Source organism: Zootoca vivipara, chromosome 16 (genome assembly GCF_965207765.1).
Source record: "Zootoca vivipara chromosome 16, rZooViv2.hap1.1, whole genome shotgun sequence".
In the NCBI taxonomy this organism is placed as follows: Eukaryota; Metazoa; Chordata; class Lepidosauria; order Squamata; family Lacertidae; genus Zootoca; species Zootoca vivipara.
In genome coordinates this window covers 20,626,165-20,652,612 of record NC_142599.1, presented here as the reverse complement: position 1 = coordinate 20,652,612, position 26,448 = coordinate 20,626,165, and the positions used below count along the sequence as shown (strand labels likewise).

Sequence of the window (26,448 nt, the reverse complement as noted above, 5' to 3'; positions counted from 1 at the left end):
TTAGCAAGATGCCATCAGCTCACAACGAAATCAGGCTACAAGTAGTACCAATGTGTTGCCCTCCAGATGTTGCAGGTCTCCCATAAGCTCTGATCATTGGCCACTCTTGATGGGAATAATAGCTGGAGTCTAACAACATCTGAAGGGTACCATGTTGGCTACCTCTGATGTAGTGAACACAATCCTCAATATGTTATTAAAATTACTTTTTCGTTTTGATTCTATAAATTCTGGAACAAATCACCTTGTTGGGTTAGGTTTTCTCAACTTACATAAAATAATACATGTCTCTATATATCCAGCAAAAATAAATAAATCTGTGAGTCACATTTCCTTTTGCATAATAACTTTGTAGTCTGCTAACTATACCATTATTATTATTATTTCCCACAATATTATAAGCCCCCTTTAAAAAAAAGAAAAGAAATTGTACCCTGCCCTTCAGTTTCACAACTCTCAGAAAGTTTACAATGAACAAATGAGAACAAGAAAAAATAAAAATACATCGCTAGCAAAAAAACACATCTAAAGCAATATTTTACTGAATTTATGTTGTTCTGCTCCATTGTGAGCAGTTCTATGTGCTATTATTATTATTATTATTATTATTATTATTATTATTATTATTATTATTATTATGGTTTTAACTGGGTGTGGGGTTTTTTGGAAATCACATATTCTGTCCTTGTAATCTGCACTGGGACCTTATGGTGAAGGGCAGGAAAAAATATTATAAAAATAATGTAATACATTGTGAAGGGCCCTGGTAAATCAGGACTTTGCAATGTGCAAGAATGATATGAGGGCCAGTCCCAGGGAAAACATTCATACGTAGAGCACTACAAACAAGGCAGCCCTCTTCCTGGTGCCAACTACTTAACAACTGAAGGTGGGTCCACAAAGAGAAGGGGCTTGGAAGACGACTTTAACTTCGAGCAGATTTGCGTAAGAGCAAGTGGCCCTTTAGATATCTATGTCCCAAGCCGTATAGGGCTTTAAACCTTGGAGGTGAATCAGTGGCCTATGAAAGTTACTAAGGAATTGCCAAGATGCATTCCCAATTCAGCTGGCCCCAGTCAGCAGCCGTATTTTGGACCAACTGGAGTAGCTTTCAAAGCTATATAAGGCAAAGTGGTAGTCTGCTCCGAATGTTACCAGTGATCAAACACCAGCAGTTGCCTTTCTTTGGCCAGGAGGGGTCACCGCTGGCACACCAACCTTAGCTTATGAAAGGTGCTTCATGCTACAGATACCTCTTGGGTATCCAAAGACAAAACCTGTATCTATACGTGCTCCCAGATAGTGAGTACAATCCTTTGTTAGGGAAGGAGGCAAACAAACCCATTTGAACCAGTCTGAATACCACTTCCCCCAATCAGATGAATCAAAGCAAAGAAAAGTAGTGATACATTTTTAAAAAGGAAAAGAACTGCATGCTTTTACCTATGTATCTTAAAATGAGAATGCAGGTAGGCCAGCCCCTGCAAGGCACCATCGGTAATGGCAGCAATCTCCACTTCCTGAAGTGGCTTCTTGTGAACTGGAGGGTGGGGTGGGGGGAGAGAAATTGGACAAAAATGAGTTTTATGCAATGCTAGGGTAGGAAGCACTGTCTATACTATTGCTAGCAGAGCAATAGGGTCAACACAAACAAAAACCCTCTTCTAAGCAGGAGGACAAATACCTGAGATGGTGATCAAAGCAGAAGCAACTGAAAAACAGACATCTCCTATCCCCCTGCCATTATCTTCCTGCTTACAATCATCTCTCCTCTGACTCTACCAGCCTCAGTTGCCAAAACTGTTTCTGAAACAACTCCACCCATTCTCCCTGATGCTCCTTATGCCTGGAACTCCCTCCTAGAACACTAATGTTGTGCCATATCTCTTCCATCAAGCTTTTTCCTCGAAACCCACCCAGGTGTAGAAATGAAATGCACTTTGCTTCACCCTCCCTTCACATGTTTCCGTCATCATATTTTGTACACCTTTACATATTTATCTCCACTGCAAGAAAGAAAGAGATCAGGGTAGAAAACCAGAGTGATTTTCTCCATACGATTTTCTTGCAACTGTAGTTACTTAAGAAATTAAAATGTGCAAGCACACCTACCTAGGATAAGAGTTAGTGGCTCCTGGGCTAAATCTGGCCTATTGAATGGTGCTATTTGGCTTCCTGGCTGCCAGTCTAAGAGACAAAGTATGCCTATGGATGTGCAGGATATGTGACAATGGAATTTGGAAGCAGGCCACAGGAAGGAGGGAGAACAGGGCTTGTAATCCTTCCTCCTCTCCGTAGCTGGTGCCCAGGCTCACCTCTCTCCAGTTTTGAATTTGCCTTCCACCACAGTAAATTCCTAACCAAGAATCGAGGAAATGAGAATACAAGTGATGGATTGACATACTTGGCTTACTTTAACCCAACTGCATGCAGACCCAGGATTGTGATCCTAATATTGGAATACTGAAAAGCAACAGCCAGTCAGATGTGATGCATCACACGTGATAGATACCACCCATATATTAAACAGGAAAGAATTAGACTGAACTGTGAATCACCTATGAAATGCTCTGTAGGGTAGGTAACTGCCACCACTAAAAGCAAAGCTGTGCTGTCAAAGAAGCATGGTAGGAATATTTCAAGGCTTACCTTCCAACAAATCTGAAGCAGATCCTAAGCAGTACTCCATTACTAACTGCAAGAAACAGAAATAAATGCAGCCATTAAAATAGAGAAGGAATGATAATTCACCAAGCAATATAAGAGCATAGTGTAAGGCGTGTATCTACACTGAGGACTGTGGAGCCTGGGAAATGTTTTGTGCAAGGTAATGTTTTTCATATGAAGTCTCAGCACAGCAATTTCCTCAAGCTACAATTCCCAGGATTGTTTGGGCAAAAGCCATGACAGCTAAAATGGTTTAAAACAACTTTAAGTTTGCAATGTATTACGCCAAGAGTTTGCAGTGACCCAGAAAACCGAGAGTTCCAGTTTTTGACCAAAGTTTAGCAAGACTGAGAGCTGTTCCAAGATATACATGTTAATTTTGGTATGCAATGGCTACAGTAGCCAACTCCCCCCCCAATCCCATGTACAGTACTGTATCAGGCTTCAAGTAGGTGAAGACAACAGAACACGACAATTTATTTACCATTACTGGGGGATTATGGGGTCAACACACAGTGGGAGCAAGGCAGGAATTAGGAATTGATTATACAGTTAGCAGAAAGCATATGAGTATTGTACTATGAGGCTGCACAGAGAATGCTCCATATTTGAGTGTTCCCCCCAATACACATGCTGTCAAAAAGCTTCAGTTTTGCCTTCTCCCCCACATGTTGTATTTCTATGTGCTGAAATCTTTCCATCCACATAGAACATTCAAATGTGCACCACCTCACCTGTAGCCTAAAGTGGTACTGACAGGTCAGAGGACCACGTGACTTGAGGGCCATTTAATCTGGCCCCCAGAGAAAGAAATCCCTCCCTAGGCAATTCACAACAGCTGCTTTTTGTTTGTTTTTTGTTTGCTATATGTAAACATATAGGAGGTGGGCATCGGTCTGGATGATGCCCTAAGTCCATTCCAGTTTTGGGGATCCTGCATCCAGTGAGGGTTAGAATCTAGTGGAATAGGTTGCTGAACTTTGTAAGACAATTACTTTAATTAGCAACTTAAGTACCCTGATCAACATCGAAAAGATTGAGCTAGGTTGTAATAGCTATAGTTAAGTGATGGAGAACAATAGGCCAAACTGGGGCTAGGCTAGAGTAAGGTGGAAGCTGGGGAAGAGAGACATAGAATCACAGAAGCTGTGACTAATGGAGAAGTGAGATCTGGTGTTAATGCTATGAGGGGCGCCCCCCCCCAATGCTCAGGTTGTACGTAGGTGTGTAAATAAAAGCCATATGTTCTAAAGACATTACAGACTATGCTGCCTTTCTTTCAAAGAAACTGAACCCTGACTAAGCATTGGATCCACGGGAGTATCTCTCCACTCAGACATTGGGGTGGTGTGTAACAATAGTTTGCATATGCTATGATGATACAAAGCATTAAGGGCAGGCAAGCCTTCCTAAGCACTCTGGAGGTCCTCGGAGCATCCATGAGGCTGGTCCTAGTTCTCTAATGAGCAACCATTGTATTTAGAAACACATGTCTGTCCTTAAGCAGCAGCACAAACAGTGCGCCAAGACAAGGCAACCCAGCTGCGAACCCCCAATAACTGTAAACATTTTCAGTTTCCATTCAATATAACAATGTTGGGATCAGGCCTTTAAAGAATAAGTGGCAGTGTGGGATGATTGAAACAATTCAGCATTGCATCCAGGGAAAAACAGCTTCTTCACAGCCCATAGGACGTGAAATCCAAGCAAAGCTTTCACTCACCCAGGCAGTGTTTTCTTTCAAGTAACAACCCTTGTATTCTATGGTGTTGGGGTGCTTCAGCTGTCGTAGAAATCTGACTTCCTTGATAATATCCTGCCATTTCTGTTTTTTTTTTTTTAAAAAAAGAAGAAACTCAGTCTTTAGATCAAACTTGAGAAAAGAGGGGGAAAGAGAATGTGACAGATGAGCAACTGTTGGTTCCTGCTCTCCTTGAACTGTTTGATCCCAGCCATCCACTGGAAGAACTTGTAACAAAGGACTAAGTACCCAAAATTGCTTATTTCCTCCTCCCTTTCTTTCAATCCCCCTTTCCCTTTCCTTTTTAATTTGATAAGCTTGAGGGCATGGACTGTCTTGATTTTCTTAATCTGCAAACCACCCTAGAGCCTTTTTGGCTGAAGGGAGAGGTATAAAGGGTTTGAATAAATAATGAAATAATAATTTCTCCATATAGCAAAATAAGAACATCTCCAAGGTGAGCTGGAATCAGAGGCAATTTCACATGGAGTTCTACACCTGGGAAGAACTTGGATTTCTAAGAACCTCAGCTCCCCACCCCTCGTTTGTTTGTTAGCAACACAAGTATGGTAAGTTGAAACAAAAGTTTGTAAGCGTGCATCTGCTGAAGATGTACAGGCCAAGTGGCCTCTTTGCAAGGCTAATAGTTACTAGAGGGCAATCAGATTAAGTCATGCAAATACTGCAGTCAAAACAAAATATGCACATTAAGCAAAGATACATGATACTGTATATTTAGAGGTTTAGCAAAAATCTAAATAATGTTATACAAGTTGTGTGGTTCTGAATACTCGTTGCGAGAAGCCAAGTTGCAGGGAACTAGGCAGAGGCCCTTCTCAGTGGTGGCACCCGCCCTGTGGAACGCCCTCCCAACAGATGTCAAAGAGGAAAACAACTACCAGACTTTTAGAAGACATCTGAAGGCAGCCCTGTTCAGGGAGGCTTTTAATGTTTAATAGATTACTGTGTTTTATTTTTCTGTTGGAAGCCGCCCAGAGAGACTGGGGAAACCCAGACAGATGGGTGAGGTATAAATAAATTATTATTATTATTATTATTATTATTATTATTATTATTACTATTACTATTACTATTATTATTTATTGCCTGCTTTGGTCACAAGAATGGATGGGCACTTAGGAGCATTTTATTACATTACATGACTACTGAATTTGAGGAGTTGGCTAGTAGAAATTCCCTTTTTACAAGGATCTAGTTGTTCCCCATACTGGTATCATTCAGGTGTCAACAGGCCTTTGAAACATAGTGTAACATGAAACATGTATAAATATTGCTGGCTGTTATACATAGAATATTTCATTGTACATTTTTAAGTTTTTTAATTTGATTTTTAGATTTGTTTAGTATTGTTTTATGGCCGCAACCTGCTTAAGAGAGAAAGGGCAAGATGTAAGAACAAACGAACAAAATTAAATCACTGGACTGAGGAACAGTATTATTGCTGTTATTAAATTTATTGCCCACCCTTCACCAATATTCAGTATTAAAAACAGTCAAAAAACAAATTACTGTCATAGGAATAGGGAGAGTCCTGAAAGCACATCTCAATGTGCAATATTAAGCACCAAAATGAAAGTAAGTTAAACCAAACGCGACTCAAAAGGTGCAGAAGTACCACAGAATGGTGACAGAAATTCCAATTTCTGGGTGGGAATGTTGGAGATCTGCACAGCAGCTTACATAAGGCTGAAGGAAACCTGCATGCAGGATCTAGGTGGACGAGCAATTACATGGTAGTAGAGATCAGGGAACTTGAGGAGACCGGATGGAAGAGAGCCCAGGAGTAAAAGAGGTTGTGCTGTGAAGTGTTGGACTATGACCAGGGAGACCCAGATTCAAATCCCCCTTGAGCTATGAAGTAAACCAGGTGATCTAGTGCTAGTTACCATGTTTCAGCGACCCTAGCCACAATTAGGGTTGCCAGACTCAATAGAGGACAGGACCTCTGTGCCTTTAATTGCCCTGCTCTCTTTTGAGTCTGGAAACCTTAAAGAGAAATCAGCAGACCCTTTGCTTGGAAATTAAACAAAGGGTCTGCTGGTTTCTCTTTAAGGTTTCCAGACTCAAAAGAGAGCAGGGCAATTAAAGGCACAGAAGTCCTTTCCTCTATTGAGTCTGGCAACCCTAGCCACAATTGGGGGAAGTGGGGAGAACCTGGAAAGTCTACTCTGAGCTTACAGAAGGAATAGCAGGATAATAGCGTAATATAATGAAGGTGATGGGGAACACCATACAAGTGCTGAGTAGAGTAGGAGTTGCATTGCTAGGTGGTGTGGAAAAGTAAGGAAGGAGTGGCTTTCAAACCTTCACATGAAGGTCTCCAGAGATTTCTAGCTTAGTACACTCGTTTAGTACACTTTCAAATTTCTAGTGTTGCAAGTAGCTTACACTGAGGAAAAGCGGAATCTGTGGCCCTCCAAAAGCTGCTGGACTACAACTTTGATCATCTCTGACCACTGGCCATGCTGGCTGGGGCTGATGGGACCTGCAGTCAAACAACACCTGGCATGCTACAGTTTCCCTGCGTGGTCTACATTCCCACTTCACTTTATTAACAAGTAAATGCTGGTCCAGTTTTATTTTATTTTCAAAGTGTCTTTCTGTAGAAGTAGGTAGCATATTTGTAAACCACTCCAAAGCCTAATTTGGCATTAAAAATATGAATTGATTTTTAAAAACCCACAGCAACACACAACGGAACAGCCTGCTTCGCTGTTGTAACACAGAGGCATTTGCAGAGTTGTTTTTGTCCTTTTTACCTCATTTGTTTGCTTCCCACTGTAGGACATCTTCTTGATTGCCACCACCTCATTCGTGCGGGCGTTGGTGGCCTGGAAATTGGGGGGGGGGTAAAGGAGGAGAAAGAAATAAAGAGGTAAGACTTTTTACTCATTCCCCCCCCCCTAAACTCAACGAAGCCAATTGATCAAGGAGAGACACTTCATCACAAAGAATTGTTAGTACTGCATTAGGAGTCATGCTAGGTGTCAGCAACACAAGATTCTGCACAGGTCTGCTAAACTATCAGCCTCCTGAATGGCATTCCACAGAATCAATGCAGATGGCAGTACCACTTGCCAAAGCCCAGCATCTTTCAAACAGTACTGAAATATTAACCTTGACATCTCCTACTGTTCTCTCCCATGTAGCCTTAGAACAACCTTGAGAAGGACCATACACTCTATCACTAAGCTGCTTCGTTGGGTGGGGAAGCACAAGTGGCAGCAGACCCATACCCCACTGTGCCACTGTGCAAGGATGGGCAGTAGCAGGCTTGAGAAGTGGCACATGTCTCTCACCCGTTGCTTTTGGCATGGTCAGTACCATTTCCTGCACAAACATTTGACATTCCACGGTAGGCTAGACGCTGTTCAAGAGTCAGCAGTTTGCCCTCAAATCCACAAAGACCACGCCATCCTCTCTTGTGCTCCAATAATTAAGATCAGCTAAAATGAACATTCTTGGTTATGTCATCTGAAGGGTAAGGACAATGCTCAAAAGTTTTTCCAGCAGTTGTGAAACACCCTTCCCTGCGAAGACTCGACAAACTCTGTGCCAGCCCTGACACCCTTCCATAGTGCTGCAGAAACCTCTTGGAAACTGGGGTTAAGTTGTTGGGCGGCATCAGAGTTGGCAGTAGGAAGTAGGGCAAACAGACTGGCATGCCAAGCAGCATCTTGTTTCTAACAATGGCTAGCTGGATGCCTCTGGGAAGCATAAAAGGAGGAAAGAACCTCTCCAGCTATTATCCCCCAGCAACTGGTCCTCAGAGGCATGGTGCCATCACAACTCACAGCTACTGATGGTGTCATCCACCATGGATTTGTCTAACCCCCTTTAAAGCCAACCAAGTTGGTAGCCCCCACATATTTGTGACTCTGAATTCCACAGCAGATTCCACAGCTTAACTATGCACCATGCAAAGTGCTCCTTCTGTTTGTCTTAAATCATTAAACATTCAGCATCATTGGATGACCCCAGGTTTTGCTATTACAAGAAAGAAAAGCTATCCACTTTGTCTACACTGCATTTTTTTAACATTCCAAATAATAACAGAAAGCAGTTGCCAGTTTTCCTTACAGGGGAGTTGTTCCAGACCTCTGATCATTTTGGTTACCCTTTTCTGCACCTTTGCTCACTTTACAACATCTACAACTGTACACAGCATCACATGTGCTGTCACACCACAGATCTGAACAGAGATATTACAACTCCAACTGTTTTTTATTTGACCCCTTTCCTAATTATCCCCAGCACAGAATTCACCTTTTTTCAAAGCTGTGGTGCTCTGGATCAATCATTTTATTGTGCTATCCACCATGACCCCAAGATCCCTTTACTGGTCAGTCACTGCCAGCTCAGATCCCATCAATGAATATATGAAGACAGGACTTCTTCTTTCTTTCTTTTTTGCTCACTTCCCTCACCATTTCACTGAACTGTCTTTGCCATTTTATTACCTGCTTTTGGAGAGGTTCTTTCAGAGTTCTTCACAATCCTATGGTATTTTTGTTTTTACCACCCCGAATACTTTGGTGTTATCAGCAAAGCGGGCAACCTCACTGCTCTCTCTTAACTCTATGTAATTCTTGGTCTCCGCCAATGAAACGTTGCTCAGAATGAACAGACAGGTAAGAATCCCAGGCTTTTTTAGGGTCAGGTGAAAGGCATCCTGCATCGCCAGCCAAGAGCCACTGAGGCAGCACTACCTCATTCTGCACAGTTGCACTGTTACACTGGACAGCGAGCCTGTGGCTCTTCCTGCTGGCAACCTTTAATGTGGATAGAGAGCCTTGCTGTCCTCAGTTCAATATTCTCAGCACACCAAATGTTGGGGGTGGTGTTATTAAAAAGGGACAGGAAGATGATTTAATTAAAGAAAATGAAAATGAGTCTTGCTGCAATTCTTAGTTGACACCCATCCTATGCCGTCAAGCAGAAATTCAAATAAAACAGAACGTTGGAAAGTTAACAGCTTATGTTTCAAAAGTGCTATTTATTGGTTCAAGTGAGTCAGTGGTTCTGTATTATTCTGCTAATAAAAAAAATGAAGCTTTAGTTGACAGCCTCCCAAAGTACTTTCTGCAATGCCAGTAACATCTGGTGTTTCTTTTTCCACACCGGCTGCTTAAAATAAGCAGTGCCTAGCTCCAGAAGAAGCTGACAAAGGTGTGGCTATAGACCGCTTGGTGTGATCTCCTTGGCTGGGAGGAGGAGAATTGCTCCCCGCAGAACACTCTTCCATGGTGTTGTCTGGTGGAGCTTTAAATGATTAAAGCAGCAGGGCTCTCTCTACTTTCCTTGAAGGACTAATCCACAGCCTGAGACATCTTGCAGTTAAATAACAGGCTCAGACAGACTGTAAGTAATGCTGTGCGGCAGGCTGCTTTAAGTGGAACTGCCTCGTTTTCAAGGAATGCTACATCACTGCCGTAACAGAGAGAAACTAATAAGTTCAATCTACTTCATTTATAAAACTGGGTCAGCTTCATTAGATAGCACATAAGCAGCCATCTTTTGCATCTGGAAGCATACAAAACAGACTGCGTTGTGATGCGTAGCTCTCTTTAAAAGCAGAGGTAGCTAGCTTGTAGTTCAAAAGTGTTCGAAGGGCCACAACTCCCATCAATTAATCATGCTGGCTGAGGGACTGAAGGCAACGGTTGGCATCCGTCTGTCTCAGGAGACAATGGAAGAGTGTACCTTTAGGGATGAGGTCAAACACTTCGGAGTTACAGCGCCTGCTGTGGCTGTGGAGACTGATACGGGAGAGACATGTTTTGTTCCAGCTAGGGCAGATGAAGGCATCCAGGTTGTGCTGATGCAGATGTACCATGGCATAATAGTCCAAAAACACCTGAGGGGGCCACAGGTTAGCCACCTCTGTTTTAATAATATTTGTATTTATTTTTATTACTTAAATGAGGAGCTCAGTGAGGTCCCTAATCCAAATCTAATCTCTGCCAGGAACTCACCAGATAGCCCACACTTCTTATTTGCAATTAGGAGATCACACACACACACACACACACACACACACACACACACACACACACACAGTGTAAATTTGTGTTCATCCTTCATGAGGACTCATCATCAGAAGCCAAGGTATCTTTCGGTCAGATGGAGATGCTGCTCTTGTCTGCTTTTTGGGTGGCCATCTGGAATATTTTGTAAACTCAGTGGCTCAAGCGCCAAGCTGTAAGCCTGGCAACAAACATGGGTCCTGGAATTCCTTATTAAATGCTTCCCTATGGTGAATCAGCAAGAGGAAGTAGTTGTACAGGTGAGAAATGGAAGGTGTGTTATCTGCTAAATCCTCCTTCCATGCACCACAGTCTCCCTGCTTTTCCTTCTCTACTTTTAAGGTTAAGCGTACACCTCCATACACCATTTCTCCCTTGTGAATGGGATCCATCACTCTGCAACAGAGAAGCAGAGGCCAGAGTTCCCATGTGCATATTGGCCAAGGCTGCGTATTATATAGCCATTGAGTTACTGCCAAAATCATATTACACCCACACACATTTGTGTATGTATAAAAAAACAGCAAAGCAAACAAGCAACAATAAAACCTAGAAATAAAACTGTATACATTTTCTTTATTTGCATAATGGATGACATTTTGGGATTGTGGAGAAGGGTATAAATAGCTTTGACTATGAAGAAAAACCCTTTTCCTCAAGTGAAACATGCTTATTGCTATGAAAAGAGATCTTTACTTTGTTTCACAGAGAATAGGATATTAAGCAAAAGCTACTTACAAAGTAAACTGCTCCAAAACTTCCATGTCCAATTTCATGTAAACCCACAAATAGTTCCTGAGGATCATCTTTGTAGAACAAGTCAGCTGCATCTGGGTCTTTTGGCACCCCTTTGCGCATGGTGAAGAGTATTAGGACCTTGTTCCCACCTCCAGTTCCCAGTCAGTTTCTTCCCTCATTGACAATGGAGTCCGTAGGTAACAATTCAGAACCTGGGGGGCGGGGAGGAAATTTGTAGACAACTGAAATCACTGGAAGTATTTAAATTTGTTTAACTCAGGTGCCTTCTCTGCAGATTTGAGAAAGCAACTTTTAAGGACATAATTTCTCCATGTTCCCCAAAGACAAGGATGGGGAACCTGTGGCACTCCACACATTGTTGGACTCCCAACTGCTATCATCCTTGACTATCGGCAGCAATGGCTGTGGCTGATGGGAGTTGGAGTCAAACAATCTCTGGAGAGCCGTAGGTTCCCCATCCCTGGGCAGTTCTGTTTAACTGTTAAACAGATGTTTCTAAGAGCATTCGGTTTGTTTATTTAAATCTGAAATATTTGTATCCTGCTTTCCTGCCTGAAAACAGGCCTTCATGGCAGCTTAATAAAAACAACTCCACCCATACAAAGGTGTTTTTTGGGGTGGGGAAGGCAGCAATGACGGAGACACCCTGTTCCCAACTGTGGCTTTTATAAATGTTCCACAGTGACCACATGGGAAAATAGCCCCCCTCCCCCAAGTTTTGTGTCTGAAATTAGGGCACTTCCTCTTAGGCAGCTGGTTCATGGCTCTATCCAGCAGCAGTGGTGACTGAAAAAGTGGAAGGAATGAGGATATTCAAATGTCCACTCCCCTGGCCTTAAATATTTCTGTTGCTGCTCCAAGTAGTGCTCTTGTGGTTTAAAAAGCATATTTTGTAGAAGATGGGGTTGTTTTATTTCCAAACAAACCTTTTCATGATATAATCCTCTATTAATAATAGTCCAAGTGCCACTCAAACAGCAAGTCCTTAAGACACATGTGCTTAGGGGGGGGGAGAACCCCACTGCTACTGTGCAGAATCTCTTAAAATGTTAGGGAAGTGTTTTTTTCCTCCTTACAAGTGTATAAGTTAACAAACAAAAAAAGATCAGGGTTGCGGGGAAGAAGGATTGTAATCCTTCCACCTTGGGACACGGAACCAATCAACATTTTAAAAGACTGCAGGATACAAGGATTTTAAAAAAGGCTTAATTAGAGCTGGGCAAAGTGAGATCACACCACTGAACTGGGGCAACTAACCTGGTATAAATCTGATAAGCATTTGAATCAGAAACTCCAGGAAGGATAAGTTTCTAAAGCCAGGTAAACTGGCCAGGCACTTAGGAAAACAAACACACTTTGGGGAAAGTGATGAATATAAGTTGCTGACAAGTGCTCCAAAGCCCCAAAGACAGGGCAAATTATATACATTAAAAAGACAGATAGTGGGTCTGTGGGGCACACAACCCCTCTGTGTCTTCCCCCTGCCCCCTCACTGAGGCTGCCACCACCCCTTTTCTTTATCATGGTCCTACCATCTGGCCATCCTCTACCAAAGGGGTAAGCAGACATCAAGATCTACTGGTACTTCAGCTTTTACTGAAATGGTTTTGCAGTCGGGCCACCAACTAGCTAGGTGCAAAATGGTTGCTGTGAAGCTATGCAAAATGGTGGCTCAGGGAGAAGCGCCTTACCTACAGCACCTCATAAGCTACATACTGGGGATGACCTGAAAATGCACAAATATACACCTGTACTTCTGAAAGCCTAGAAAAGAAGAGAAATGTCTTTTTGTAACAAACAACTGAAAGCCAGAAAGCCTTGCAGAGCCATTGCAAGTCATCTAGCAATTTAGTAACAGTAATAATAAATTATCCACTTTTCACTGTGCGGTTACAGAAAACCAGAACCATCTAGATCCCTCTTCTACCATGTTTTGTTAGGGTGTCTCATGGGATACATGGATGCAGTGTTAAAAGGATGGGGCCTTCATGGCGCTAACATTACCACCCTTTTGGTGCTGGGTTATGTATAATTTATTCCAGCCATTTGAGGAAATGTGAAAGTCATGCTTATTGCTGTTTCTGTTATATATTTTGGAGCTCTGCTGTTTATTGTTAAACTTGATGGTTGTTTTTAACAGTCTACAGTCATACCTTGGGTTACAGCCGCTTCAGGTTGCGTCTTTTTGGGTTGTGCTCCGCGCTGAACCCAGAAGTACCGGAATGGGTTACTTCCGGGTTTCTGCACGTGCGCAGAAACGCTAATTCGCGCTTTGTGCATGCGCAGAAGTGCCGAATTGCCTCCCGCACGGATCATGTTCACAACCCAAGCAGCCACGGTATATGTCGCCGTGAGAACTTTTGTATGAGACAACAAATAATGCTAGCTTGACTGAGATGGGAACCACTACTAAGAACGGCATATGGCAGGTGACTCTTCTAGGGTTGGACTGACGGGAAACTTAACTGAAAAACACTGCTATGTACTTGTACCATTAACTTCATTCTAAACAAGCCTATTGCACAAACAACAGATAAACATCCCCCCCACCGGATTACTGTTGCCACAACCATATTATACTAACAACCATATTATACTAACACAACCATATTATACTATCTTTCCAGAATATCACACTGCTCTCTACCCTGTACTGTATTGTCTATCAGGCATAAAATAATAATATTTTTTTGTAAAGTACACTTGTTTACAGCTGTACCCATTTAATTACTATTTATTCATTATATTTCTGCACTGCTCCATAGTGAAAATCTAAGCAGCTAATAAAATTAAATAACAAAGAAAATTGAAACAAAGCAAGCAATACAAACCATATTTATTCTGGAAAATCCAGCAGGTTGCTCAGAACCCTTTGATTTCTAGCTGCCAGTTTTGAACAAGAGTTTTGAACATGTATGGAAAATGAGGGCAACCGGGGGGTGGGGATCTAAAGACAATTTATATTATAAAACATTTTGAGCCTAGAAGTTGGATGGATGGCAGTTGTAGGGTCTGTAAAATTTATGATTTTTGGTCACAGATGGTCTCGTTATTTTTAAACATGCAGCATTGTCAGTCTCATCCATTATGGAGCTAGGGGACTGAGGAAGTGTCCAGATCTTAGGGTCTATCACAGAGATAGGTTGCAAAAGAGGCAATTCAGCATACCTGGGTAACTATAGCAATAAGCATACTCTATGGTCCCGGCTCATTTCAGTAGAAACGCTAGGTCTCCTTTTCTGTTGTGTCTCTGGGCTCTATATACTCTTGCCTTCCAACCTGAGGAGTGTGGGAAACAGAAGTACATAATTAAAACAGATAAATACATTCTACAAATGAGCAGTTCCTGGTCTGCAGAGCTGGCTCCCAGACCATTTTTGACCCAATTGCAGCTGGTGCCAATTAACCATTTCCCTGATATTTGCCCTCCCACTCTTTGGGTCTCAACTGACACATCTTCCAGAAAACAAGGCAAAACTTTATCCTCACCTGTCATCAAAACACAAGGCAGCAATTACTTACCTTCCTGTTAACAGTGAAGCAGGAGCCTGGAGGGAGGGGCTGGCCTTCACAGCACTGAAGAATATAGTAACCTCAAGCCTCCAAGCCTACACATATTTTCAACAAAAACTATTTTGCTGGCCTCCATGTGAGAACTATATGTACTGTACTTACATAGATAAAGAACATTAAAAAGGAGCCCTGAAAACAATATTACTGAAAATGGCACTGTTTAGGGAAGCTTTTAATGTTTGGTGGATTTGTGTATTTTAATATTTTGTTGGAAGCTGCCCAGAGTGGCTGGGGGAACCCAGCCAGATGGGCGGGGTATAAATAATAAATTATTATATTATTATTATTTCCCCTTCTAGCTAAAGCCTCTGCATACACCTGCCCACCACTATGTCCCACGTTGAGTCTATAGACAGGGTACAACAATATTAAAATACTTATCAAAACATAAAAATACAGGGAGAAAATGCAACTGAAAGACTAGGGCAGAGTTAAAACAACTTATCGAGATCAAGGCCTAGGCACACAAGTGTGTGTGCTTTTAAAGAATGCTGCAGGGAGGCTCCTCACACGGTCCCTGCCATGGGAGCATATCCACCCAGTGCTTTTCCAACTGCATGGGCTCCCGGTGGAGTACAGGGTCAGATTTAAGGTGCTGGTTTTGACCTTTAAAGCCCTTTACAGCATAGGACCCTCGTACTTACGGGACCGTCTCTCCTGGTATGCCCCATGGAAGAGCTTAAGGTCCATAAACACCACAATACTTTAGAGGTCCTGGGCCCGAAGTAAATCAGATTAGCCTCTACTAGAACCAGGGCCTTCTCAACACTGGCCCCAACCTGGTGGAATGCTCTGTCTCCTGAGACCAGGGCCCTGTGGGACCTGATTTCTTTCCGCAGGGCCTGTAAGACACAGTTGTTCCACCTGGCATTTGGCCTGGAGCCAATCTGATTCCCTCCCCCAATCTCCCTTTCTTTTTCCCTTTTATGAGGCTGCATTTTTAATTTTTAACTTAATTTTGATGTATGTAGTCTTGTTGTTTGAGTTTTATTTTAATCAGTTGTTTTATATTTGGTGTTAGCCGCTCTGAGCCCGGCTTTGGCAGGGGAGGGCGGGGTATAAATAAAAATTATTATTATTATTATGCAGATACTCATCTAAGCTCAGAGGGAAGGAGTTTCCATACTTCCAGCACCACCACAGAAGAGGCCCTCCCTCTACTGGTCACTAACCATAGGCTGCATCACGGACAGGAAGGTCTTATCAGCTGATCATCACAATGATTGAGGAACCTCAGTTCCAGGGGACAAATGCAGCCCTCCAAGTCTTCTCTTTTGGGTCCTCAGGGCTCTGTTATTTAGGTAATTTTGCACAACAGACAAACACTTAAAAATTTATTTGTTGCGGCATTCCTTTACCCAAGGCGTCAACTCCGCTGACATCCAGCAGTGTGACAGATAATAGTTTTGTCTCCAACAATCCCTGGCCAGTTGGACATCAATCCCTGGCTGCTTTGCACATCAGCAGCAGTGAAAATGAGCAGTTATGGATGGACTTGTAAGGTCTAGTAAGTAAACAAGGCTTAATGTAAGTTATGAGCTTCTTTCTTTTGTAAGCTGATCCGAATATTTGTTGAATAAGAGAGGCAGGGTAGAAAATGCTTTTGGGCACTATTTTCTGTCTGGCATGGAGATATAACTGAGGCTATATTTGAGTTAAATTGTCTTTTTCAATGAAAGAAAATAATCACAGATGTGGGTGCTAAGAGAGTGGTTAGCAGGAGACAGGTTGGGGGAGCTAAAGTACCTGCAAGAGACTTTACCTACTTGCAGGGCTTCATATTCCACAATTAACTTGAACCATGCACACATGCAGAGTGTCCTGTTAACAAGCCTTTTTGTCACTGGGAGAAGGTGCCAACTGTGTACTAGTGCAATAAAGGCAAGCGCCTCTTTCACACGGTACTGGTGAATACACAAAATGCCCACTCAGCTGTAACATATGAAAAAGCCCTTCCAGTGACAATTCCAAACTACTGAGAGCCAAATATTTTTCAGCAACAAACTCACTTGCCAGCTTCAGCAAGCTGCTATTCTCTCAGCTTCAATTTTCCACTTGCAAAAGGGGACCACACCTTTCAGGTCAGGGCTGTTCTGAAAATTGCTGAATACACACGAAGCACTTCAAACACTCTAAAATGCTACTTATTATCAGTATCCTTACACTTACTGCTGATTTGCAATTTTTAATTTACTGGCCCATAATAAACCTGAGCATCTGTTTCCATGTAAAGCCTTGCCCCAGCCAAATAATGCTGCTGTTGTTATGTCTATTGAAGGACAATTGTTTGAAGACTGCAAAGCATCTGACAGCATGACTAAGGATGCATCCACAGATGGCAGCTGCCCACACTCCTGGCTCAGCGCTGTAGCACACAACCATAGTGCATTCAGGAAACTCAGAAATGTTCCCTTCAACATAGCCCCTACCCTCCCTAGAAGATGACAGCTATTCATGGATCAGACCAATACTCATCAGCCATTTGAATCAGCAGTGGGATCAGGGCAGGCTGAAGAATAGTACACACTTGCATGGTATGAAAGCAGCATATTCAACCCACCCACAGAAAAGACACTTGCAGAGCATTTTCCTGACTATAAACACCTTGCAAATTGCAGGAGAAACGGCTTTTTCAGTGGCCAAGCCAAAATCGTGGAATACCTGACAAGATGCACTTGGCCCTCTTAAGCTTTTTTGCTGGCTGGTAAAAGTTTTCCTATTATGGCAAGAGACTACCTTGCCAGACAGATTATTCTTATGTCATAAAAGCATTCTCAGATGATAGTCTATCTGCGAAGCCTATATCCATTTTTGGCTGATTTTTTTTTTAAAGGGATTTTTTAAGTTGTGATTGTTGTAAAGCTGCTCTGAGTGACGCAGATGCATTTGAAGGGTGGGATATGATGTTTTTCTCAAGAGAAACATAATTTTGGGGTTGGACAGGTCTCCTGGTAGAAAAATGCAGTACAAAAAAACCAACCCTGTTTCTAGTTATCAGCATCTTCTACTTTAAGATAAGTCCTTAGTTTTGAAGGCTGCAATATTTATCATTTCAATCTGTACCCTTGCTTTTCAGCCTAGCAGTTCTCAAAAGCATTCAATATGATAAAGTATCCCATTTAAAATTAAAACAAAGCCATCAAATTAACCAATTCAAAATCGGCCTGCTGAAATCAGGTTTGAAAGAAGCATTTTCTTGTAGCCAATAGAATAAGTTGTGGGGTATGTAATGCCCAAGACAGTTTATCCAGTTTGAAAATGGACCCACGGGCCCAAAATGGTTGCTGATCACTGCAATATGGCACTTCCCTTGTGTTCTTTCCGGTAACAAATATTCATTGAATCATAAGAGTTGCAAGGGACTCTCAAGGATCATCTAGTCCAACCCCCTGCAATGCATGAATATTCTGATCAGAAGAGCCAATACTTCAAAGGTGATTCAGAGCCTACTTCAAACAAAGCAAGGACATGGCCAATTTGTTAACTAAACGGAAACCTGATTGGTTTATTATCAAGTGGTCCATTCTAAAAAAATCCTGTTCTATCCTCACAGCTAGTGGCAGTAGTTCATTGTGTTGACATGACATGCCTTAGAAGACATATACAGGTGTTGCTTATCACTTATTTTAGTTATAATCCATCTTTTATTTCTGTTTTGTACATTGTTCTAAAAATCTTTTAAAAATAATACTTGAAGGGTAAAAATATGCTTTCTGAATGTGAAATGACAGTGGGAGTTCCTCCTAACTTGGAGGGCAAAAAATCAATAGTGAGCACAAAATTTTGGTTAGCTACTGGGAGCATACCACAGAACACCCAAAACACTACCTTGTTGACACACATTGGAGGGGAAGCTGTCTCCAGAGGGGAATTTGGCCATGAGCAATATTCTTATTGAGAAATCCTTGATAGCCACCTGAGGAACCCCAGTGTTGCCCAGAATGCAGGTTGAGATCCATCCACTACTCAAAGGGAAAGATGAACTCCACCAATCAGAAATATAAATCCTGCAATGAAGTATGTGATGAGGTGGAGGGTATTCCTTCTATTTTTCCCAGAGATTCTCTCTTATCACCCCATGAACATGTAAAGATTTCAAGGCCAAGTTGTATTTAGGAATCATTAATACTGCATCACAAGTTTGCAGTCGTTTTCTCCAGTGCAGCACCTCATCGGAACATGACTCCCACCCTCCAACAAATGATCCTGTTAATATCTGCAAGAGAACATTGGGATCCTTTCCCAAGATATATTTTGCCAATTTACTTCTTATGCACGTATTACTGGAATATCTATGTATTAGTGGAATATCTACAACTGTTAAGTCACTTTGAATTGCAAGCTAAGAGTAAAAAAGAGACTCATAGATGAGTCAAGTGTGAAAGAGTTACACCCAGTAGAAGGTCACTGAAAAACACATTTATTTGGAAAGTTTCTCATATTTCTATCATTGAAGGCAGGGACAGTTAAATGAATGGGAAGGATACCTTGCAAAAAAAGGCAGTTTTTTCAGAAACTGGTTTCTTTTCAAGAAGTCTTAAGGAACTTCTGTACTACATTCAATAGTTACAGTATTAAAACAAGGCCATGACAATCTTATCCATCTATTTCCTTCTCCACAGTGAGTGTATTTTATAGGTACACAATCCAGTCAAACTTAAGAGCCCTTTTGTCCCCTTGTCTCTAATGGAAGGGAGGGGGAAATCAATGGAACTAAATGCTTAACTTTAGTTGGATGGTGCCAAAATATTGTTTGTTGTGGGAAAGGTTGTGCACTGGGGGCCTTAAGGAGTGGTAGACTAGAAATGGATTTCAAATTAAGCCATTTCATACTTTCCCACCCTCCTTTCTGCTGTTATTGGGTTGGATAAAAATGAAATCTGCTTCAGCTACTGGTGGTTGTTGCTACTTAAAGGTAAAGGGACCCCTGACCATTAGGTCCCAGTCGTGGACGACTCTGGGGTTGCGGCACTTATCTCGCTTTATTGGCTGAGGGAGCTGGCGTACAGCTTCCGGGTCATATGGCCAGCATGACTAAGCTGCTTCTGGCAAACCAGAGCAGCGCACGGAAACGCCGTTTACCTTCTCGCCGGACCGGTACCTATTTATCTACTTGCACTTTGATGTGCTTTCGAACTGCTAGGTTGGCAGGAGCAGGGACCGAGCAACAGGAGCTCACCCCATTGCGCGGATTCGAACCGCTAACCTTCTGATTGGCAAGCCCTAGGCTCTGTGGTTTAGACCACAGCACCATCCGCTACTTACGGTAGCAACCATTAAATGGGTAGGTTCCAAGACCATTCTGAAAGTCTAAGTCTTAAAAACAAACCAAGATAGGGTTGGCCTCACTGACACTGGTACAGCAGTTGAGAGCATGATGAGAATCAGCTCTAGCTGAAACTTATAATGCCAGCCTACCTTATTTGAATAACCAAACAAAGAAACTATCAATGTTAGCCTGTGTCGACCTCTGTTTGCTTTACTTCCTTAGACCAAAGACTGCGGCTAATGAAACAAAAGCTATCATACAGAGCATGCAGGGAAAAATAACGCCCATTTTGAAAAGAAAACAACTTTAAACCTCTGCCAAATTCAGGTGACATTGTCATAATATTGTAACACTTCAATGTCAGCCAATTTCCCTCTCCCCTATTTCTCTGTTTTCTCCATGTAGCCTGATGAAGGGTTCTGGAGGACTTGAAAGCTTACACACTATTTTGGTCTTTTAAAAAAGAAAAGAAAGAAAGTTATTGCTCTAATGTGGCTATTGCATTTGTTGTTGTTGTTGTTGTTGTTGTTGTTGTTGTTGTGGACCAACATGGCAACCTTTGCTTTTTGAGCTTCTTTTGTGTGTTTGTAATAAGCAAGCACTCAAAGTATGAATTAAAATAAACCATTGAGATAGAAATCCATAAAAAGTAAAATATCTAGGGATTTGGTTAAAAACAAGAAATATAAATGTGTATAAAGATAATTATGAAAAAGTATGGTGTGAGATAAAAAGGAATTTAGAAATATAGAGTAGAATGAACCTTTCTCTATTAGGAAGAATTGTGGCAATAAAAATGAATGTGCTGCCGAAAATGCTCTTTCTTTTTCAGACAGTCACAGTAATGGTTAAGGATGATTGCCTCAAAAGATGGCAAAATGATATTTCCAAATTTGTCGGGGGGGGGGGGGGAGGCCAAGGATTAAACATAAGATACTTACAGATACAAAAGAAAGAGGAGGCTTCACCCTCCCAGACCTTAAAATTATATTATGAGGCTGCATGTTTGGTTTCGATTAGAGACTGGATAAAACTGGAAAAGGAAGAAGCATTAGATTTGGAAAGATATGACAATAGATATGGATGGCATGCATACCTATGGTATGGGAAAGGGAGAGTACATAGATGATTTTATAACCATATAATTAGGAAATCATTAATGAGAGTTTGGGAAAGGTATACAGTGGAACCTCAGTTTACGACTACCTCCGTTTACAAATGCTTCGATGAGCGAACGCTGTGGACCCAGAAGTGTTTACATCAGGGTTCCGCAGCGTCGAATGCGCAGAAGCGATCTGCGCAGCGCACACAGAAACACTCTATCGGCGCTTCGCGCACGCACAAAAGCGTGCCTTCAGCGAGCAAACGCCTCAACAAGTGAAAGCCTCCACCGAACGGATTGCAGCCGCAAACCGAGGTACCATTGTAATGATTTAATAGAACAAAAAAACACCTTGGTGGTTATCACCAATAGAAGCTTCGTTACTCAAACTGCTTGGCAAAAAGGGAAAGTGGCTTACATATAGAGATCTATTGGAAGACCAAGAAGGAAAATGGAAATTAAAAGACTATGAAGAAATTAAAGAACATTTTCAGAGATGGCTGCATTACAGTTAAATGAGATGTTCAAGGAGGATTTTAAAAAAGCGTTTAACTATACAATCTCCAGATTATACCGGTAGAAGTGGTGAAACTATTGAAGAAAGCATACAATATTCTGCTAGAATGTGAAACGAAAGACAAAGAGGTCAAATCAGTCATGATTAAATGGGCGCAAGATATAGGACACAACATACAATTTGAGGATTGGGAAAAAATTGTGGAAGGTGAATTTGAAATTTGAAACTGGTTGTTCTCTTTTGAAGGAAAACTACATGAAAATGACATATAGATGGTATATTACACCAGTTAAAATGGCAAAAATGTATAAAACCGGATCAAACATATGTTGGAAATGTAAACAAAAAGAAGGTTCTTTATATCCTATGTGGTGGGAATGTAGAGAAGTTAAAAAATTCTGGGAGACGATATATAATGAATTGAAAAAGATGTTTAAAATGACATTTGTAAAACAACAACAACAATCAGAAGCATTTTTGTTAGGGATTCTAGGACAAGACCTGCCAAGGAAAATAAAAAACTTATTTATGTATGCTACAACAGTGGCAACAGTCTTGTTAGCACAAAGATGGAAGAATGAGGAAATCCCAACGACAGAACAAAGACAAGAAAAACTTATGAGTTATGCGGAGTTGGCAAAGATGGCATGCAAACTATGTGAGAAGGACAACCTTGACTTCAAAGAAGGATGGGAACTTTTTACAAACTATTTAAAAAGACAACAAAAGGATTTTGACTCCTTGGCAGGTTTTGAACAAATATCCACAATTCATTAGTAGAACATATGATAGATAAGGTAATGATATGTACAATTTTATAACTCGCACAAAACAATATGTACAAACAAAGAGAGGGGAGCTGAAGGAAATCCTTAGAGGGTGGGAGAGGGAGGGATGGGAGGGGGAAAAGGGGAGAAATTGTAATTGGCTATGTGATTGGTAATTTGTATTGTTTAAAGAAAGTTTTCTTCAATAAAAATATTTAAAAATAAACCAAATGCTAAAATGTGTCTAAACACCTATACTATTTACAAAAATAAATTAAATATTACAAAAGGGCATTTTCAAGTTATACTGAGAAGTTTCTGCCCCATTTTTAAAAAGGACACTGTCATTGCCTATAATGAAGATTTAGCTCAAGTTAAGATCATATATAAATAGTCCCATTACAATGAAACTATCGGTAGCAGGTTCTAAAGCAACACTGGGTTACTTCTAATATTTTCAAATCAGGCATCACTTTCTTTCTGACAAGAGGTGCAAGTACAGGCCCAAACTTTATGGGGGGGGGACCTCCAGCCACATCTGTGGCACCTTCCATAATTACTTACATTGGAAATATCAGGAAAGCATTAATTTTTGTGTACATGCTTTTTGGCAGCTGGAAACAAAGATCATCAGTCCCATGTGATGAGCTAACTCTTCACGCTCCACAGGACAGTTGGGAAACATTTCCTTATCGTTGTACTATTCCAGGCCTACATATTTTACACACAAATAAACAGGTTAATTTAATATCTAATGTATCAATTAGTGCATGGAGTTGTGTTCTGAATACAGGTAAGCTTTCCTGGCTTTCCCAAACCCACAGTGAATGCCCACATAGATTAGTCACACTTCTAAGTGCTCACTGGGGTATATGACCAGCACAGAGGGTCGGAACACCATATTTACTTTATCATCTTTCCTATGACTCATCGTTGCCATGCCTCACTTCACGAAATAGAAGACAAGCAGGGAGAGGAAAGCGAAATCCTAAGAGTAGGAGACTAGCTAAGGCAATCCCCTAATGTTCCATGGCAAACCAAAAAAAGGGGTCAGAATGCCAGCCCAGCCCTATTTCTTTAATGGGGAAAGTGTGTACCAGGGCACAGACAAGAGCAGCACTACTTCTGAAACCTCATTCCCTATCCCCACTGGGGATTTTAAACAGAATGCTAAATGGCATATATACACAAGCAGAGAAGAATGTGGAGCTGGAAAGTAAATTATTGTTAACAGGCAATTTATTCATTCTTCTTCTCCCAGAGCCTGCATTCTCTGGCTGAGCCTTAAGGGTGTGGTGGTTATGCAGTATTATCGGCACAAAGTGGAGAGTTCTCCGTTATGATCCTTTCCATTATCATTTTGGATAGTTTGTTTGGGGGGGGGGGGACTTATGGCATCAACAATACAATTAGCACACAACTGTGGATCCTTGCTTTTAATGTGAATTAATTGGGGGTGGGGGTAGGAAGAGAGAACGGGCAGATACAGCAACCAAATGAGCAAAACAAGGTAGAAAAACTAAGCCTCACTTTAAGTTACATAAACGTAAGTTACTAGGATACATTTTTTTTTTAAAAAAAAAAGCCTCATCCCCTACCCACCCAATGGATCAATGTGCTCTGCAGCAGAGGGCACTCTGCAGATACCATTTATTTATATTTATTTATGTGTCATTTTTAAAAGACATCAAAGCAGTTTACAGCAATAAAAACCAGAAAACAGATGATATTGGTGACCAAACTGGGATAAAAGGGTTACGGCAATCCCTGAACCCTAGAACTAAATTAATACAATAGCCTTCAACCTGGCTTGGTAGTACGTAAGTGAACGCCAGTGCAACTGTTTTAACAATGACGCCGCATGTCCTCAGCCAGAAGCTTCCAACAGCAGCCTGGCCGCTGCATTCTGCACCACCTGGAGCTTCCAAACCAGACTCCAGAGAAGTCCCACATACAGCGCACTACAGTAATCCAGCCTTGAGGTCAGCAATGCATTGGCTGAGGTACTGATTCCATCTTCAGTTAAATATAATACTATATAGGCCTTGGGTGGCTAACCTGGCCTCTAAGGTCATGCACATCTTTTAGTGGGGTGGGTGCTATTATGCTGTCGGCTGAGCATTTTAGGTATTTTGCATCATACACTGTTTTAAACTGTCTGGTTCTGATTGTTTTATCTGTTATCTTGCAAGTCTCTCTGGGATATTTCGTTTAGGTAAAAAGGGACTAATGGAAACACCACCACCACCTGTCTTGTTGTAAAAATGATATTGTATTAATGCTGAAAAATCTATAAAATGCCTTATGACCAGGCCAAGACATTTTCCTGCCTCAGTCAAAGGGCAACAGGGTGCCTCCTGTACAATGAACAGAAAGCTGACTGGCAGTTGAATCCTACTTCAACACTGGTAACAGGGCTGCATCCTTCACTACAGCCAAGGATAGCAGGATAGCTTTGGGGGTATGGGGCAGGCCATGTGGGACACACAGCTCTGTCCCTCAACATTCACCTCCTCTCTCTGCCCGCCCGCCCCCAGCATTTGTAGCCTCCTCAGATAACCAGCTTACTCTTACTAATGCCAATGCACCTTGTTTTCTGGTCCTATACATCACATAAGAACATAAGAAGAGCCTGCTGGATCAGGTCAATGGCCCAGAAGCCCCAATGGGAAGTCTACAAGGAAGTTTGAGCACAAGAGCACTTGCCCCTCCTGTTGTTTCTAGCAACTGGTATTCAGAAGCATTGCTGCCTCTAACTGTGGAGGCAGAGCAGAGCCATCACCCCAATTAGAGGTACAGTGGTGCCTCGCTAGACGAATTTAATTCGTTCCACGGGTCTTTTCTTATAACGAAAAATTCGTCTAGGGAATCCCATAGGAAGGCATTGGTGTTTTTTTTTGTTTTTTGTTTGCCTATAGGAACGCATTAATTGAATTTCAATGCATTCCTATGGGAAACCACGATTCGCTAGACGAATTTTTCGTAAAACGAATTCGTCTAGCGAGGCAACCTCCGCTCGAAAAATCCTTTCGTTAAGCGGAAATTTCGTTAAGCAGGGCATTCGTTAAGCAAGGCACCACTGTATCTGGATGCACCATGAATCATTTTGCTCATTTCATCAAAGCTTTTATCCTTCCCCCTAAATTCACACAAGCAGGTACACACACATTTACTTAGAATTTTGCTTTAGGTAGGAATCACAATTGACAAATAAGCTGCAATTTTAGAGAATGTAAGTGAGAACCAGTATTCGTTTGAGATTTCAGGGCAATCTTTTAATATCCAGAGTCTTGATGTTGTATTTTTAAAGGCTGCTAGCATTTTGCATATTTAAAGTCCAATAGCAAGAGGAAAGATAAACTACTAAGATGGACAGCAAAACCAGATCTTAATGTATTGTTCTTCCATGGACCGTAGCTTAAAAATCCAGTTTGGAGTCCAGAAGTGGATAACTTTCTGATCAAGTGTCCATTAAATAATTGGTGATAAGGAAAAAGTGACTAAAGAACCAACCTTTAAATATACTATATAACTTCAAAATAATGTTGAATTTTTCACCCCTGCCCCATAGGCTAAGCTGCTAACAGTATTTTAATATAGCATTCCAGTATCTTCATATATAGATTTGGTCAAGCAAGCACAAAAGGATGTGGTATAATAAAGCATATGATGAATGCTGTATTGAGAAGGATAAAATACACACAGCTGAGTGTGGGTTAAAAGTGTGTGCATTTGTTATGTATGAGGCATCCAATTAAATCCCTAGTGCTGCAGTACGGGGCATCTCCACGCCACAGAATTTGGTTCAAAAGGCATGCCCTATTTCCCAAGGCCCTCTGGGAATTGAAGTTCTCTAGGGTATGGTCTCTGAAGTAGAACGCTCTGCAGTATTTCAAACTACAACTCCCATGATTCTTTAGAAGCAGCATGGCTGTTAGTTAAGAAACCGATTATATTTTTAACACAAATATTCCCCGAAATTTCAAGACAGGAGTGCTGAAAAACC

The 26,448-nt window shown here is 41.5% G+C and overlaps 1 protein-coding gene across 9 annotated transcripts in view; it reads right to left on the bottom strand.

Moving 5' to 3' along the window:
* Window positions 1-26,448, bottom strand: part of TAOK3 (TAO kinase 3) — a 123,590-nt gene that overhangs the window by 77,411 nt on the left and 19,731 nt on the right. For all 9 annotated transcript variants that reach the window (XM_088659655.1, XM_088659656.1, XM_088659651.1 and 6 more), the window contains 6 exons: window positions 14,383-14,493; window positions 11,194-11,405; window positions 7,189-7,260; window positions 4,391-4,492; window positions 2,650-2,695; window positions 1,444-1,540 (listed from right to left, as the gene is read on the bottom strand). Coding sequence is in view for 6 of the 9 variants with exons in the window: in XM_088659651.1 (XP_088515777.1) it covers window positions 1,444-1,540; window positions 2,650-2,695; window positions 4,391-4,492; window positions 7,189-7,260; window positions 11,194-11,313 (437 nt within the window). In the remaining 3 variants the exon portion in view is untranslated. The remainder of the gene's footprint in view (window positions 1-1,443; window positions 1,541-2,649; window positions 2,696-4,390; window positions 4,493-7,188; window positions 7,261-11,193; window positions 11,406-14,382; window positions 14,494-26,448) is intronic.